We start from the raw sequence: 17778 nt of genomic DNA, 5'->3' as shown, positions 1-17778 counted from the left end.
TCGTAAAAAATACTTAACTTTAAAAGCTAATTTTATTTTCCTTTATTATATCGATACATACATTTGTACCGACTTATAGTCACGCAGAGAAACGGGATTTTTCTTCTGCTTGAAACGATGAACTGAAATGCCTGTTATTTTTGCGTAAACAAACATATAACTGCTGTGAATACGAAAAATCGCAAGCTTACTTTTTAAAAATATTTTAATAACAAAATCCATCAACAACCAAATTTAAAAAAAAATAGGTATAATTAACTCCAGAAAAGGAAGGGTTCAAAACTTTATTAACAGCAGTTAGACCAAACTACAACCATTTTTTCTTAGCTTACAATCCAAAAAAATCGATGTAATCTTAATTTATGCTTAATTTATTATTTACATCAACAACTTTTGCGACAAATTGCATATAAAAACTAATAAAATCTATTCTTTTTGTATCACCGCCTTTCGATATTTGCACATGGACTTAATTATAATACAGGATTCCTAATTAGGGGAAGTAATGGTAGATTGGGTGCGCTGAATGGATTTAAAAATTAACCAACATAGGCAAAGGGATTGTATGGTGGCGGATAGTAGTTCGGGAAAGATTGACCAGGTTGGCCCGGAATGGGAATCGTAGCTGTTATGAGCTTTGTAACAGCTGTTGGAACAACGGAAGTCGAAAATATTGTGGTATAAGCGGTTCTTGCGCCAAAAGTCAGTTTCAAAACTTTGGAACTCGTTTCGGTAACCATGGATTGCTGGACTTCAGTAGATGTAATAAGCTGCTGTGGAGGAATGGCTAAAATTGGATTAAACGGATTGAATGGACTAATAGAGAATGGATATTGCGATGATGGAACTGGCATGGATATTGTAGCCACATCAGTAACGTATTCGGTTTTTTCAACAACGCCAATTGATTTCGAAAGAGTCCTCATGATGGTCTCGGTTCCTCTTACCAGGGGAACCACATGGGATTCCCAAAGGGTTTCAAGTTTTATGACAGGTCGCGTTGATGTTATCAAGTTGTTTTGCTGGGTTTCTGGGAAGCTAACCAAATCCGGTATTAGTGGGTTGGTTACATTACTTTTAATGTCCACTTTATTTTTTGGTTTGATTTTTGCGTCAAATTTTCCAGTATTATCTTCGTCCCCGAACTCAAGGTCCAAGTTTATCTCCGAACCAGCCTCGTCCAAACTTCCTTCAAAGTCCTTAAAGTTCTTTGACGGACTAAAATCTTCGCTTAACGGGGATATGGTCTGCGTTACTGTGATCAAGCTGGTATAATCGTAAGTCTGAACAAGCGTCACTTGGATAGTTTCATTTCGTTTTTCAAACACAATAGGCAGGATTTGGGTTTTCAGTTTAGTCTGGGTTATAGAAAAGGACTCTGTTATTGTCTCCAAGTTGGGAGTTTCCGTCTCCTCTCCCAGATAAATGGTTTTTAAAGTTGTAACACTTCCCGACAAAGTTTTATCCTCGGTGCTGGCAGTAGCCTCCAAAATATTCTCCGTTAAAGGACCATCGTCTTCAGAGTATTCTTTAGTGTGTTCTTCTTGAATAACTTTTTCTATGGTTGATGTTACAGTCAAGAAACGTGTTTTCTTAACCACTCCGGCCTGAAAATAAAAAAATAATTTACTAGAAGAGTGAACGGGGACCACAGAAGTCAGAAAAAAGCTACTTAAAACTTATATTTTCTTATTTGATAGAAAAATTGTAACGAAGAATTACCTGGAATATAAACGGAGTTTTAATGGTGGCAATTTCATAATAAGTGTCAATAAATGGCTGCGGTGTTGATATTTCAACGTTAAGTGTTTGCACAAAGTATTTTGAGTTAGGATCGTCGTTATTATTATTCGCAACAGGACCGTTTTGGGAACCGGAAGCCTCTAAATCCCTTCCATTGTTAATAGCCTGATTGGTAATGATTTCCACTGGGATATCATCAATTGGAGCTGTTACGTTTTGTACGGTCGTCGGGACATTCGGACTGGCGTTCTTTCTTATGTTAACTTTGGGCTTTGGCGAGGACTTGTACTGCCACCTTCCAGGGCGCCTATTCAGTTTAAAAGAGTTGGGACTGACGACCGACACTGGTTCCTCCTGTACAGCATTTGCAATTGCCTTCGTTCGATATGAATGACGAGAGGTAGTTTCTGTTACTGATGGAGTGATGGTCAGTTTGGAACTTTGGGTGTGCTTATTCCTCCTGAAAATGAAGTTAGTAAAGAAATTGTATTTCAAAAGCGGTAAAAATACTTTTTAGTTATGTATGCCAGTTGCTATTAAAACTTCGAATAGTGAAACATTAATATTACCTTTTTCCTTTGGGTCGGGAAGATTTTCTGCTGCTCGATGATCCCCTGTTGTCGCGACCACTTTGGCTTTTGCGAGGAGGCTTAGTGGATAGCTGGGTCTGAGAGGTAGACTCCTTCAGGGTTCTACTTGGTTGAATTGAGGCCGCCAATGGCTTATTTATTCGCGTCTGCCGGGGCTTACTCTTCTTTTCCGCACTCGACACAGGGTGCACCTGAGAAACCTTGGAGAATTTACCCGTATCCTTCGTCGCCGTGATAATGCTCTTAAATTCACTGGATCTCGGTTGATACCCATTAATAGTTTCTTTTTTAGACTGATATATCCTTTGGCGATCGGCATCGCTTTTCGATTTGAAGTTAACCAGGCGATAGGTTTCCTCCGCAAACTGCTCGGGTTGCCGGGACAGAAGGTCATATTCGGGAGTATTTAAAAGAGTTTCAATGGGCGAGATCGAAAGGCTACTGTTGTAAGATTCTATCTCGGATGTTTTAGTTTCGACATGGACATTCGAGTGAGTCACAATTAAAGGCGTTGGCTTGATTCCAACCTTTTCCTTTTCTTTTTTAGTAACTTTCGGTTTAGTTTCAATAATATTTATAATCTCGTGAGTATTGTTGGATTTTAGTTCTAAAAAAACATGCACACCCCATTATTTACGTAAATTTAAGTCACAAGCAAAGTCCCAGCAAAAGACTTACCGAAGGTTGGAGAGCTTTGTGGTGAAAAAACCATAACAGTATTGCCAATGGTAGTTGTAAAATCCAGGAATCCATAAACAGTTTGGGTAAGTAACTCAACATCTCCGCAAGTAGCTAGAACAATTAATTAATTAATGCGTAATTACTAAATTAGAAACAAAAAGGTTTTAAATCAAAGCATATTAAAACTAAACTTCATTTTTATATACCTAAACTCTCCCAACTTATATGCATTAGAGGGAGTGCCTTTGAGTTGAACGCAAAAACTACGATTTCTTTAAAAACCGGTTTTTCGCAATGAATTCAAAATCTCAGATTCATTTTTATCGGTCATTTTTAAAATTTATGTATGTGAAATCTTTGAAGTTAATTTATTCGAAAAGTAAAATAGGTAAATTCGTATGTTAACAAGGTCTTAGCTCTATGTTTTATCTTTCAGTTAAAAAAAGTTGGAGATGTATTGGTAAGTTTTGATACTATTATAGTTTTTTTGTGCCAATGAGTTTGTTGTAAAAGTATATACTTATTAACTTACCACTTCTTAAGGCGCAGAGTATTAGCAGGTAACGCATCATGTTTGCAAAACTGTACAGGTCAAAAACTTAAGATAATTTGAAAAAAATCTGTAAAGCCAAAGAAATAAATATTCGCTAAATTACTAACGGTCAGTAAACAATTAAAAGCTTTCACTTAAAATGATTCCGGTAAACAAACGTTTTTATTAACTGTTTTTTATAAAACTGATTTTAATTTGAAACACAAACGTTTAATTAACGCTTTTAAAGCTGGACTCCGTGAGATTGTTATGATTACTTCTTATTACATTTTATTGCGTAGGGTCCAATTAAGTTGCCATAAGATTTTTAATTGGCCACTCAGGCACTTGTTGCCATGTGTGATTACTTTTGGCCAGTATGTGGGCTTAAAAGTGAGTGTTGTTCATTGAGCGAATTACCATTGCAAGTAGGTCTGTTATGTAAAGTTTTATGTGCCCAACATAATACGGTTAACTTTGTTTGGATTTCGTACGGCCGAATGGTGATTGATCATTAGTTACAAAATTTGGTTTGAGCCAATTTGCTGACAGCCAGATCGTGTATGGTTAAGTTTATTTATCGACCCCTGTTTTTTCTGGCATTGAATGGGTAAAAACTAGGTAGGGTGACCCGCAATGATAAAACACAAATGTAATCTTTCGGCAGATCACTTTGGTATTTCAAAGGCACTGTGCAAAACGCTTTGCCTCCCAGAACTGGTCAGATCACTTTTGAAAAACATTGAAACCAGCCGTGGAGTGCGAGCAATTTTCTCACCCACTGTATGTAACCATTCAGCTTATGCACACGCACACTTGCACACGAAGACAATGAAACATTAGGTCATTGAGAAATATCCAATAGAGAAAGGCTTTAGCTGCGTTTTGGACTTCCAACAAAAGTTAATAAATTCAGTTTCTTTTCCGCAACGGGATAATTCACTTACACTTCGTTCAAGGTGTGGGTTTCTTTCAATCGAAACTCATATTTTTATGTTCGCCACAAACATGCCACATATGTACGCCTATAAATGCATTTTTAATCACTTATTCACGCAGTAATTCGATGCGACGGGGCTCTGATCTGATTAAAACATATTCCGAGCAAAATCATTAAAGCACTCTGTTGGCCGAGACAATTATGAAACTGTAACAAATAGACGTTCAGTCAAAGGTTCAGTCCCGTGCGAAGCATAAAACTGAAGTGACTCCGAATCCAAAAGTTACCATGGCCTGCACACATGCGCACCAGGTCCAAGTCTCGAAGAGAACGTCAACATCGTTAATTGTGGTTGGCCGAAGCAGTAGGGTGGCTCAATCCGAGCTCAAAACCAGTTTGGCACTCTTGCTTTTTCCGTTCCGATACGCCGTGGGAATATGTAAACTTTATGAAGGCAAGAGATCCGCCGATTCGAAAAAGTTTCTTTCGAACTGAGCAACAGCAAAATAGGGGTAAAAGGTCTTAAAAAAATGTTAATAAAAAACAAATAGCTTGATAAGACTTTAGACCTTTGTTTTCAATTTAATCAACAATTTACCCTTTTCGTAAATTTTTATTCAGATTTTTTACCGCTTTAAAACAACAACATTTGCCCTAAATCCCGTTAAAAGCTTTGGCATATTTAAAGCCCGGTAAAAACGAATAACTTATGCAAATAAAAACTCCCAAGAATAGAATACAATCGATTTATGGATTCGAGGATCGTGATACTTTTATAAATAATTTGTTTGTTGAAGCTCGAATCACTGTTGGTTCCAACGGGCCTGGCAACAATCGTAGGCCATGCCCATACCGAAGCCCAGTCCCAGCCAAATCGGATACGTTTGTGGTCGCGTGAAAAACAAGGTGAAAACGCCGCCGATTACCAGGCCACTTCCACCCTTCAGGCAAAAGTCAGCCAAGCATTTGTCCATGATAATGTCCTCTGCTGCCAGAACTGGAGCCTGCTTTTCGACTTCTTTATCGGTACTATGTGTTTCATGAGACATTTTGGTGGGAAGGGTATTTTAAAAAATTTCGAAAGTTATTTGTATTTTTTGTGTGTGGGAGTGTGACATTTGATCCAAATGAAGGGCAGATGATCTTCAAACGGTTTTCTACTACAGAGTATGAGAAACGATAATTTACTGCATAGCCGAAAAATTTGATGTTTCTATTTAATATGGTTTATTTAATATCGTCTATTAAAAAAAAAAAAAGAGTGCTTTCAGGGGTTAACAGCATTCCAATGGTGACGTAGGCTAAACAAATAAAAGCAGCCTGAGCGAAAGGAGATGGATGACTGCCATAGTTACAAAATCCTAGGCAACAATATTTTTGTGTATTTTCGCCATGGCAACCGGAAACGTCGCGTGCCTCGAAAGATTGCGAGCAGTGTCGCATAAGTCCAAAACAGAGAAAGATGTGAAGGTAACGGACGAATCATGGAGTGCAAAAGAAACTTTCTGGCTTCCTTAGCCTTGTTGTTCCACCTAGTCAGTAATTACTGTTTAATTTGTGTGCAATGCGTGGACGCGCCCTTTATCCACATTCCGGGCAACGGAGTGATATCCGGAACTTATCTGAAAATGTTTCGAACCCAAAACATTAAGGCCTACCTCGGCATTCGGTACGCACATGCCAGAAGATTTCAGCCACCGGATATCGAACTAACACCCTGGAAGGGGATTTTCAACGCAACGGTTTTCCAGCCGGACTGCTGGCAGAACGCCATGCCCTCCGTGGGCAAAGAAACCGAGCAGATTCTGAAAATCATATCCTCCGACTCGGGTTCCGAGGATAATGGTCGAAAGTACGAAGAAAACTGCCTGTATCTAAACGTTTTTGTACCTGATGGTAGGTGCTACAAATATATGAACTTTTTTGGATTTATTTTGAGGATTTATATCATAAATGGAAGGGGAAATCAAAATTGTACAGCTTTGGGGGTTATTGTACACTTTTTCTTTTGGTTTAGGTAGTATTTTTTTAACTTGTGTTTTAATCTCTTCCGTAAAACAGTATTTTTTTAATTTAAAATTGACCTAGATTAGTAATATACATTTTTTTGTGATAATAGTTGTTTGAATGTATTTTCTTAAGTACATAATACAGCTTTTTAAGTTTGAAAAAACTTGTTGTGAACTGAGAAAATATTAATAGATCAAAAAAGAATTACCAATATAAAAAATTGTTCACCTTTTACCTTAACTTGGGATTTCTCACCCAGGATTGCCCGAAATCAATGGATACGCAGTCGTTGTGTGGATCCACTCGGGCGACTTTTCCACCGGCAGTCCGGCGGACGTGGAGCCCTTTCAACTGGTGTTTAAGCAGAAGGTGATTGTGGTGACCTTCTCGTACCGGCTGAACATCTTCGGGTTCTTCACCACCGACGACGGCGAGGCCCAGGGAAACTACGGGCTGATGGACCAGAGCGCAGCCCTCTACTGGGTAAAGAAGAACATAAACTTCTTCGGAGGAGACTCCAACCGAATTACCCTCATGGGGCACGATGCCGGAGCGGTTAGTGTGGCGCTGCACATGACATCGGGGGAGTGGTCGAAGGGAGGGTTCCACAAGGCCATTATAATGTCGGGGAATCCCCTGAACCCCGTGAAGATGCCGTACGAGTACGAGGGATCCCTGGACCAGGTGTCGAGCACTTTCGGCTGTCCGCGAAGGCCAACCTCGCTGTTTATTCAGTGCCTGAAGCGACTGGACGCCAAGAGGCTGGCGGAGAATCTGCCGTCGGTGAGTTGGGGACCTGTGGTGGACTTTGGGCTGAGCAACACCTCGTATCCCTTCATTGAGAACCAGCCGGAGATCCTCTTCAAGAAGGGCAGCTACCACAAGGTCCCTGTCATCGTAGGAGTGACTGATATGGAGGAGGTGCTGACCTTGTTCAAGGACAACCTCGACACGGAGATAAGCACCACGGACCTGGAGGGATTTTACAACGACATCGCTGTGAACGACATGCACAAGCTTGTGAGGAACTACGAGTGGTGCTCTAACTATGAGCTGATTTCCGACGCAATCAACTTTATGTACACAAACGACTCGGACAGGGATGCCAAGAAGGCCAACAAGCACATCATTAGCGCCCACACCGAGAAGTTCTACATCACTCCGATGCAAACCTTTGCCGACTTAATCAGCAACGAGAGCCAGGTCTATAGCTATCTGTTCAAGATGCGGCCGAGGTCTGTTCTCCAGGATCTTCCTAGTTGGATAAGCGTTCCCAAGCACTTCGACCAGATTTTCGTCTGGGGCAACCCCTACATGACCAACTCCGTGGACTGGAAGTCGACGGACAAGAAAATCGCGGACATAATCATGACCTTGTGGGCAAACTTCGCGAAGACCTCGAACCCCACGAAGTCAAATGTGTACGTGAAGTGGAACTCGATGACCCCAAACAACGACTCAGTGCTTTTGATCGACGAGAGCTTCAACACGGACAACCTGCTCAACAATCAGCGAATCAACTTTTGGAAAACGCTCTACCCGAAAATTCTAGTCTTCTCCGCCGATTGTTGCAACTCCACATTCTCGGGCAGCGCTCTGGTGATCGCAACTTCCGTTCCAATACTATGTACCCTTAGCTTTATCGTTAATATATTCTAAATAAAAGGATCTCGCAAAATAAAACCGCTTAGACCCTCTGTCAGTAATCTGTCCTACCGTTACTTATGTTAATAAAAACCTGAACAAACAGAACCAACAAGTACAAACTTTGCCATTTGTCGTTTATTAGTCGTTCGTATCATATAGGATATTGGATTGTCATTGCGACCGCCATACATGAACACAAAATTGGGAATTTTCGTTTTCACAAGTTACACATCGAAGTTCAGCCGGAGCTTAGAATGCCTTTCGGTACTTAGTTTCGAGTCTCATACAATTTTTAAACTAATCACCACTAACTTAGACGCCGCTTATACTTTCTAATTAAATGTCGTTGTCTTTTGGAGCTAGATATAAATTTTATATGTGGAATTACAATACTACACTAATCGTCAGCCTCAAAAATATGGGCGTTCGAGGGCTGAAAGCCCCGATATGAATTTTTGGAGCTCATTGGATACCGGGGGCAGTCCTCGAACGCGCTTTTTTGGTCGTTGTTTCAAGCCATTGTCAGTGTGCCAGCTCCGATACCATAGCCCACGCCCTTCGGTCCGTAGAACTTGCCATAGCACGATCGGCAATATATTTCCCCGTCGGGCCCATCATTCAGGTTGGTCGAGTCCAGATACTTGCGGCACTCCGAGCAGTAGAAGCACAGCTTGTGCCACACGTTGTTTTTGCTCTTCATTTGCTCTGCTGCGAATACCATGAATCCGCACCTGGGACACCCATTCTCTGACTTTTGCCCGTTGCGGTCAATGGTTCCCCAGCTGAATAAAAAGTCAATGAATATAGTTAGGTTATTGGAAATTCTTCCACAGGATAGGATTATCATTAAAACGAATGCTTTGACTGCCACTTTTTAAGATAGTACTTTATCATTATTCTACTTCAAAATCAGTTTAAAGTTGATTATTAATTTTGACAACAAACTTACACAGTTATCAGTAACACTTACCAGCTGGGCGTGTACTCATAGTTGGTGGACACAAGAGTAGGAGTGTGGCCGTATCCGAATCCCTTCGGACCGTACATCTTGGCGTAGCAGAGCTTGCAGTAGATATTGTCATCAGGACCATCGCAGGCGAGCACGGAGTCCAACGGACGATGGCACCTTGCGCAGTTGAAGCACTTTCTATGCCACATCTTACCCTTGGACAGTTGCAGCTCGGCGGCAAACACAGCTCCTCCGCAGCGGGGACACCCGCAGCCGTCCGGAGCCATGATCGAAGTAGTGTCCGGAGCCACAAAGGGGCGCATGGACCCCAAGTCCTCGTCGCTGTAAAGAAATGATAATTGCAAAGGTAAAACCAAATCCAAACAGAACCGTCGATAAGGTATTTCCGGTATTACAACTTTATATAACTTTGCGGAAAAATAAATCAATAATAATAAAATAAATACTACTCACGTAATGCCATCGGTTTGTAAGAAGCTGGAGCCACAGGCGAATCCGTAGCCGTGTGGACCCCACTTCTTTCCGTAGCAAGTCTTGCAGTAGACCTCGTTGTCCGGACCATCGCAGGCAATGATGGAGTCCAGGGTCTTGGTGCAGTCCCGGCACTTGAAGCACTTCCTGTGCCAGGGTCTTCCCTTCGAGAGGACCTGTTCCGCGGCGAACACCACGCCTCCGCATCGGGGACATCCTTCTCCGAGAGGCGCCTGAATTTGCTCCACATTTATGGCAGAGGCTTTGGGAGCCATGTCGCTGGAAACCACCATTTCTATTACCAACTTCCTCCAACTAAGTGTTTTGAGTGATCTCACCTTTGCCATTCGCAGTCCTTGATGTCGGACATTAGCCCCAATGACGAAATGCCAATGTGTCCATAGCCCCTAGCCCCAAACTTTTGTGCATAGCAACCTGTAATACTTGTAATACTTTTCCTAAGGACCACCCTCTAACTAAGCAGATATAGCTGTACCTCTACAGTAAATATCCTTATCGGGGCCATCACAGTGAAGAGTTGAGTCGAGAGTCTTGTTGCACTGAACGCACTTGAAGCACCTCCTATGGTATCCCTATAAACCACTTCATTAACTCGAGTAACCAGAGATCACTTTGAAATGTCACCTTTCCTCTGGCCAACATCTGCTCGGCAGCATATACATATATGCCGCACCGCGGACAGCCCAGCCCATCAGGTGCTTTGGGGGGAATCTTGGGCTGAACAAATCTAAAAAGATTCAGATGCTTCCCTCAATTATAGCGCTCGAAATGGACATTCGCTAGGGGAGCATCTTAGTCACACACAAGCACACACACACACACACACTAACAAAACAGAACGGAAAGGTCGGTCGTTGTGCCCCAACAAAAAACAAAGTGGGGGAAACATAGCGGATCCACATAGACAGCGACCAGGGGCTATAAATAACACATGAATAATCTTACAAATACTTAGTTTTATTGTACATTTTATTTTATCAATTTACAGTCTGTGGGCGTTGTAAATAAAGATACAAAGGTATTTTCCACCAGGGACCACAATGTATGTGTATTTCTTCGGTATCGTTAGAGAAATTTTTCCAGGGAATTAGAAACTGGATACTTTTACACAGACAAATGGAAGATTTTTGGGGTTGATTTGGGCGTTTTTTGAAAGGGGTGGAGAACATTTAAAACATACAGGTTCTAATAGAAAGCAAAACTACACATTTAATTCAAGGAATTTTACACAATTTTCATACAAAACATATTTTTAATTTAGTCCTTACTCTCTGTTTAAGTGGGCGCCAGTGTCCGTGGACAGGCAGCCGGCACCACCACCGAAACCGTATCCTTTGGGACCGTATTTGCGACCATGGCAGTTTTTGCAGAAGAGCTCCTTCTCGTGCTCCGTGCAGTTGGTCGAGTCCAGGGCCTTGTTGCACATGCCTGAAACGGAGTGGGGGTTTTCGTGTTAGTCGACGATCCGGCTCGAAAGACCAGGTCCTGTGGATCGTAATACTCACTGCACTTGAAGCAGGTCTTGTGGAATTTGTAGCCGCCGGCAACGCGCTCCTCGGCGGCATACACCGACTTTCCGCACGCGGGGCACTTGGGGGTTTCCACGGGAACAAAAGGCATTGTGATCTGAGTGCGTGTGTGTCTGAATGGGGCGAAACTCTGGTTAGTAAACTGCAGTGGTTGTCGGCTGGAGGTGGGAAGTAGTGTGTGTATATTTAATCCCCGGGATATATACCTCGGAGGTACTCTGTGAAGTAGTTCCTATTCGTCGGAAATGCCGCGGACTAGACTGGAAAGATTCTGTACACAGGTAGTCTATATTTGTGGATGCACACGGCACAACTAAGAAAATACAGTTTGCGTAATAAAAACAGCACTTTCTGAATATATCATTATTTATCATGCAGTGCCCATGGCTGTATGTGTGTACCCGGCTATATCCACGCCGATGTCTCATTTCTAGGATGGTAACAGCCGAGTTTAGTAACCAGGAATCGCCAACAGCCATTTATGGGTTCTCCAATCCGGAGTACTGCTTTGTTGCATTCTCGACTGGGCTGCGTGCAAGTGTTCTTGGGAAAAATACAAATCAAAGCAGCTATTTTCCACGTACGCCTTAGGCTCTACTTAATTCCCCCACCCCCACCCACTCCCCCTCCGTGTATGTAATCCGATTTTACGCAACAATTAATTTATTAGCTTTCGACACGCACACCAAAATCCGCGCAGATGTAAATACGTATGTTTGTAGTCTAAAAATATATGCACACCACTGCGATGTGTATCAAAGTACATTCATGGCCTTATTTTAGTCTTAGGAATACAAAAATAGCTCATAACTGGTCAACCCAAATCCATAAATAAATGCGCTATGCGTACATTAGTTGCTGATCTGATCTGTGACAGATATCGCCGTTCGATACCGATCGAAATCGGATTCAAGCGCTCAAAAATACGTTCCAGCTTTTCGCAAATTGGTTTGTGGGTGTGGATCGGATAGCCACAAGTGTTTCATCGGGAGCCGAATAAATATGCATATGGAAGTGAAGCTTTTTTTCATCATCGGATGCGATGCCCATGTATAAACATATCTATAAATAAGCGGGTCTATAGGTGTTTGTTAATTGTAAATCGCTCACTTGCGATTGGCAATGAGCCTAACAATTTATGAAGGCCAGACCTATTGACTCGTGATTTTCAACAGCACAGTCTGGCTTACCCGCATTGTTGTGTTGCTGTCGATCGGATAACGACCATTATTTTGGCGACAGTTCAGGGTTATTTAGCAAGAATGCCGGGAATTATCCACTCGATCGCCCCGAAAAATCACGGAAGTACATTTTATTTGGCTCTACGGGTGGACAATTAATATAAAATAGAAAAGTGGCGCAGCACTGAATCATTTATATTAATAACCGCATCGCGCATTATTATGAATATGTAATTTAATTATTTACCATTTCTTTGGTTTCGCGTATCTTTTTTCAGCCAAAGTATGCAGCTTAAGAAATGACTATAGGCCGCTGACCTGGTCTCCCTTCGTTTGACAAAGAAGGCCTCACCTTCAAGCTATTATTTGAAAAAGTGTGGCAGGCGTTTAGCATGACAAAGAAACGAATTTACAGCAATCAATTCCAGATGTTTTGATAATCACGTTTATCAGATATCATTTATTTTTTATAAAATAGATAAGCTAATTCATATACAAATAATTATTATAATTGTACATTTGACTTCATCATTTATTAAACCATCCAATAGTTAATCGTAATTTATACAAATTACAGTTGCTCCAATACAAATTATGCAAAATAATGTATGTAGTTTAGAGTCACTGTAGAAATATGATAATTTAGGTTGAGTCCGACTTCAGTCGATTGGCAAACTCGACTTGCTGGATCTCCCTCCATTCCTTCTTTGGCTTCATTCGCTTCAGCTGCCCATCCCAGACCAGATCAATCAAGCCTCCCTGCTTGGCGATGACGCTCTTTACGCGGTTCGCAAAGACGATCGCTGACTCGCCTTCCTGCCTGTACATCGGCGGCAGATACCATACGTCGCAGACAATGGCCCACGAGGTCATCATCATGTACAGATACTGCATCATCGAGTACTTTGCGCTGTTCCAAAAGGCGTCGCCAAATCTCGGGTCGTACCTTAAGACGAGGGAAACAGGTCAGATGGTTGCATAAAACGTGGCTCCCTTTCGACATATCTTCACTTTCAGTTACTCACTTTATGGCCACCGGGTAGATCACACCTCCAACTTCGAAACTTCCCTTCTTGAACTGCATAACCGATGTATTGTTGATGCAGGTTCCCTCCGGGAATATGAGAATCGGTGGGTTGTTTGGGTCGGAAACGTGTTGCTTGAGTCGCTCGGCCACCAAATGCCGATCCTTGGCCTCGCTGCGTTCAAACCAAATATGGGGAGATGCTCGGGCCAGAGCTCTTTGCAAAACTCCCAGGAAGCCTCCATGGCGTTGGCCAATCTAGAAATTCAGTTGAGGCTTATTATCTGGGTTAAGCAAAGTATGTTGCTAGTGCAAACACAAAAGCAATAACATTAAACATGCAACACGTAAAAACCATCACCACAGCAAGCTTAATTTCGGGTTAGTACCTGCACGTGCAAAAGGGAAAGCCAATTTTCAGTTTGAATGGGATTCGGATATCTCTATCCCACTTTAACTTAAGTTCCTAAGGCTTAATTTAAAAGGTTTAAATATATTTGTTTTCAAAACCCAGTGGCTGAAACAATAACTGGTTCCCAAACCATTTGTAACTTATTTAGGATAATGCCCAAAACGAATTAGTGTTTTTGACATTGTTAATTCTGTGTGGCTCTACAGGAAACTAAGAAAATAATAAATTCCGATACAAAGGATTGTGGTTATTTCCATACAGTGGTTAGTATCTTCAGATTCCAGAGCTGCCTTACCAGAGAATAGGTCGAGTCGCACATCAAGACCAGCACGTCGATGGGGCTGGTATGATTGGCAACACAAATGCCAGACGACGGCCGATTGTCCTCGTTGTGGTAAGTTATAACCGCCGAGATAGCGCTGGACAAAACGCCAAAGCACATCCCGAGCACCATGTTCACAAGTCTGCGTTTGTAGGGCCCGTCCTTCAAGTATCCCACTGCCGCCGTACAAACTGTTAACCACACTACCTAAGATTGCACAAAACGAGAATGGGAACAATGAGGGAATTCAATTATATAGAGCTTCAAGGACTGTGGCACAGGCTGGATAGGTAAGGTAACTGAAATTCATTGGAGTGGGGTTTAAGCAGGCATCTTTGCATCTGGCTTCTTGACTCACATTTCAATCTGCCTTAGAGTCAGCCTACATTTCCCGACCTATGCATTCATTGAATATGCTGTAAGTAAAGTGATAACTCAGTCCTTTAGCTTGAAGGTCAACATTTCGGGTCATAGCACAAACGGTATGAGTAATTTCCGCCAAGCCCGCCCCAAAACCAAAATCCTTAGGGAAACCACACAAAACAACTCAAGCTAATCGTCAGCGGAAAAATAGGAAGTGAATAGTAGACGGGCAGCTGTTATGGCAATAAATTAAATAATACATTAATTGGATCCCCGTGGCGCTTATCTTACCTGATTTGCGTGCTTGGATACTGGGACAGCAAACGATCGAACTTAAAATCAGCCAAACTTAACGTTACAGACACACACGACGCGAGTACGATAACAAAAGCCAATGTTGCAACATAAATAACCACAATTAAAACTAAAACCCTGTTGAAATTCATGCATGCATTCTCGAACCGACTATTTGTCCGAACTCAGTTACACTTATCAGGTTGTTATAAAATAATTTATGCCAGCAAGGTTGACCGAAAGTTATCGATGCTTGTAGGTATGTTATTATGCGTCGGGTCTAAACTTCAGGTATACAAAGATAATGGCTATCAGAGAAGGCATATACAACTTTGGTAACTTTGATAACATTGGTCGAAACTAATAAAGCCCCAGAACAATTTATCTGCAGTTACCAGGCTGTTGACAAAAGTCCAAAAACTGATTTTTAGTAAGAGGATTTAGTAGTTATAAATATAACACAAAGATGCGGTTTCGGGGATCACATGCATGAATAATTAACTTAAATGAAACCAATTTTATGTGAAGCATTTTTGATAAAATTTCTTTCTCACCAAAGAATAGGTACAATCGGTCGATAATATTGCCACATCCAAGGGAGAGGTATGGTTGGCTACACAAAACCCAGAAACTGTGGGCTTATACTGTTTATTGTGGAACTTGATAAAGGAAGACATAGAACTTGCAATAAGGCGAAACGTAACTTTGAAACACAAGCTCGCTAAGAAAAGCCGTAAAAATTGAAACGGTAAACAAGCCACAATAAAGTTTGATAAAACTGCAAATAAAACCTAGGAATTAAAAATGTATATTAGAGAAGTATTGAATTAAAAGACGGACACAAAACATAAACCAGATTGTAATCGTTATGGGGGAAAAAGGGAGTTGATAAAACTGTAAATAAAACCTAGGAATTATAAATGTGTATTAGAGAAGTTTTGAAATAAATAAATTTGTAGTCCTTATGGGGGAAAACAATTAGTGATTAATAAACAGTTTTCAAACTGCAATTCTGTTAAAACGAAATTCATCAACAGGACGAGGCGAAAAGTAAAATTTTGTGCAAGCATTATAGTTTTTTGTCTGAAATTTACTATCCCATTGTTTTACCTAAATTTCACATAACTATTTGTAAAAAACGATCCATGGTTGTTATACATTTCAACCAGTCCAAGTTTGTTTTGTCAGTTTCTTTTTGTTTACTATGGGGAAAAGTAACCGCCAGTCCAATTCCAATGCACGATTGTGGTTTCACGAAAAAATATTAACGAGATTATTTTTCGTGGGGCAATTAGTTACATGCATGGGAATCGGGATAGGCCGGTCAGTTGTAAAAAGAGCACTTAGTTAGCCGTTGATACTCACACCAACGAAGCAGACCAGCACTCGCAGCGGCATCAGGATTACGTATCGAATGAAGAAGCCAAACACCCATATGGCAGTTATTTTCCAGGAAATGAATTCGTAGTGGCGATTGGTGCGAGTGAGCATATTCCAGCTCTTGAGCTCCTCCGCCTCAAAACGCGATGTCACATCGTCTTCGATTATGGCCTCTACGCCTGACTTAACGTAGTCCAAACACTTCTCAAAATCGAAATTGATCTCATCCTGAAATGCAAAGAGTAACGTTCATTTTGGGGGGTCATGTAAAGTGATTCGCTTTTACCTTCGTGGAGGAAACTGGTTTCTCAGGCGCGGGCTCCTGCGCTTGGGGCAAGAGTACTGCATCTCTGGTGATCAAAGTGGCCCCATTGGTGCCTTCTTTGGACTCAGTATCGTCAACCAGTTGCACTCCCTGTTTGTCATCAGTCTTGGGATTGTGAGAGGAAAAGTGGTTCTCTTTGGATGCTGTCTCTATACTGACTCGGCCATACTGAAAGTAAAGGCACAATTAATTTTGATCAGTTATTACCAAGTTAGTAGTACGGATTATCTTAAGATAAGGAATATCATAATCAGGCGAGCTTATGACTAGCAGACTACATGTGACAGTTCAAATTTATTATATGTACTGATTATATTATTTTATATCGACTTTCTGACTTTTCTTTAGGATAGTTGGCTTAATTCTTTGCTAAATTATTGCGACAAAATTATTGCGACTACGTTTACGTTATTGTTAATGCGTTCGATAGACGTGTGTATACTTTTGCTGTAAAGCTGACTATATTTATGGACTTTGGAATACCTTAACTTTCGTAACTCAGCACCTTTAGCAAAGCAATCACTGCACAAAAACACACTAGTGGGAATCGTATTTATTCACAAGTTTGGCAAAACAATTTTTACCTCGAATATCCTTAGGAGCAGGCTCACGTACGCCTTTCGGACGCCGATGGACTTATTTATGACGGAAATAAATATCAAAAATGAGAGGAAGCCCCCAATGGGAATCCAGAATATGTCCAGTATCGCGCCGATCATTTTACATTTGGTTCATGGAACATTGGTTATTGTCAACAATTATCTTTAGAGCAAAACGCTTCCGAATTGGTCGTGCGAATATATACCAGTGTTACCTGAGCTGCAAAATCATCGTATTTACAAACGATAGTATCGATGATTTGAAACCGTGGTGGTACTTGTAAGTGTTGAAATCCTACCTCTTACTTGGCAAGTGTACATCTCTATTGTAAGCCGATAAAAATAGGAACGTTTAAAGATCTGATAGCTAGCGGAATACGTTGAAACAGCCTACGCATGTTTCTACGAGAATTTTATTTTAATACTTTATATCATCATTTTTTAATAAGAATTAGAATTAATGCTGGCACAATATAAAAAGTGGAATTCTTTAGTAAAAATTAATTAAATTTGACTGGCAGTAACAAAGCGTTAATCTTGTAAACGATTTTCTGAAAACCACAACCCTGTATTTACTCTTGATCGAAGTACTAATTGCTACTTAATGTAGCATCGATTAAGATACTTTAGAAATAGTTATGCAATGAAAACACAGATAATAGACTATGATATAGGTACATCACGAATATTGCAGTGGTGTTGTAAAACTAATAATTAATTCCAAATCAATTTATCTAGCAGCGT

At 41.0% G+C, this 17778-nt stretch overlaps 5 protein-coding genes across 7 annotated transcripts; 1 reads left to right on the top strand and 4 right to left on the bottom strand.

Annotated features, from left to right (window-relative positions):
• Positions 1-249: 249 nt before the first annotated feature.
• On the bottom strand, positions 250-4784 carry LOC108090883. The gene is made up of 6 exons (XM_017189785.2): positions 4494-4784; positions 3547-3634; positions 3012-3125; positions 2313-2940; positions 1723-2203; positions 250-1607 (listed from the first exon to the last, which is right to left on the bottom strand). The coding sequence occupies exons 2-6, from the start codon at positions 3584-3586 to the stop codon at positions 540-542; spliced, it is 2331 nt and encodes a 776-aa protein (XP_017045274.1). The 5' UTR covers positions 3587-3634; positions 4494-4784; the 3' UTR covers positions 250-539.
• A 434-nt stretch (positions 4785-5218) lies between these two features.
• Positions 5219-5628, bottom strand: LOC108090885 (MICOS complex subunit MIC10). Its single transcript, XM_017189787.1, has one exon. The coding sequence runs from the start codon at positions 5533-5535 to the stop codon at positions 5290-5292; it is 246 nt and encodes an 81-aa protein (XP_017045276.1). The 5' UTR covers positions 5536-5628; the 3' UTR covers positions 5219-5289.
• A 118-nt stretch (positions 5629-5746) lies between these two features.
• Positions 5747-8186, top strand: LOC108090884 (carboxylesterase 5A). Its single transcript, XM_017189786.2, has 2 exons — positions 5747-6382; positions 6756-8186. The coding sequence occupies exons 1-2, from the start codon at positions 5971-5973 to the stop codon at positions 8153-8155; spliced, it is 1812 nt and encodes a 603-aa protein (XP_017045275.1). The 5' UTR covers positions 5747-5970; the 3' UTR covers positions 8156-8186.
• A 74-nt stretch (positions 8187-8260) lies between these two features.
• LOC108090886 (muscle LIM protein Mlp84B) lies at positions 8261-11345 on the bottom strand. Its single transcript, XM_017189788.1, has 9 exons — positions 11341-11345; positions 11111-11247; positions 10874-11033; positions 10230-10332; positions 10081-10177; positions 9923-10019; positions 9567-9863; positions 9114-9434; positions 8261-8925 (listed from the first exon to the last, which is right to left on the bottom strand). Exons 2-9 carry the CDS (start codon positions 11223-11225, stop codon positions 8655-8657), a joined length of 1461 nt encoding a protein of 486 aa, XP_017045277.1. The 5' UTR covers positions 11226-11247; positions 11341-11345; the 3' UTR covers positions 8261-8654.
• A 1410-nt stretch (positions 11346-12755) lies between these two features.
• Positions 12756-17264, bottom strand: LOC108090902 (glycerol-3-phosphate acyltransferase 3). Of its 3 annotated transcripts, XM_017189818.1 has the most exons (7): positions 17020-17264; positions 16397-16603; positions 16096-16338; positions 15285-15521; positions 14047-14280; positions 13341-13597; positions 12756-13261 (listed from the first exon to the last, which is right to left on the bottom strand). In XM_017189818.1, exons 1-7 carry the CDS (start codon positions 17152-17154, stop codon positions 12958-12960), a joined length of 1617 nt encoding a protein of 538 aa, XP_017045307.1. In that variant the 5' UTR covers positions 17155-17264; the 3' UTR covers positions 12756-12957. The 3 variants fall into 3 exon arrangements, with proteins under 3 accessions (XP_017045307.1, XP_017045305.1, XP_017045306.1); XM_017189816.2 differs by lacking the exon at positions 14047-14280 and having other exon boundaries at positions 17020-17262; XM_017189817.2 differs by lacking the exon at positions 15285-15521 and having other exon boundaries at positions 17020-17258.
• Between the last annotated feature and the right edge of the window lie 514 nt (positions 17265-17778).

Source organism: Drosophila ficusphila, unplaced genomic scaffold, assembly GCF_018152265.1.
Source record: "Drosophila ficusphila isolate 14025-0441.05 unplaced genomic scaffold, ASM1815226v1 contig_414, whole genome shotgun sequence".
NCBI classification, from domain to species: Eukaryota; Metazoa; Arthropoda; class Insecta; order Diptera; family Drosophilidae; genus Drosophila; species Drosophila ficusphila.
This window is presented reverse-complemented; position numbering and strand designations above follow the sequence as displayed.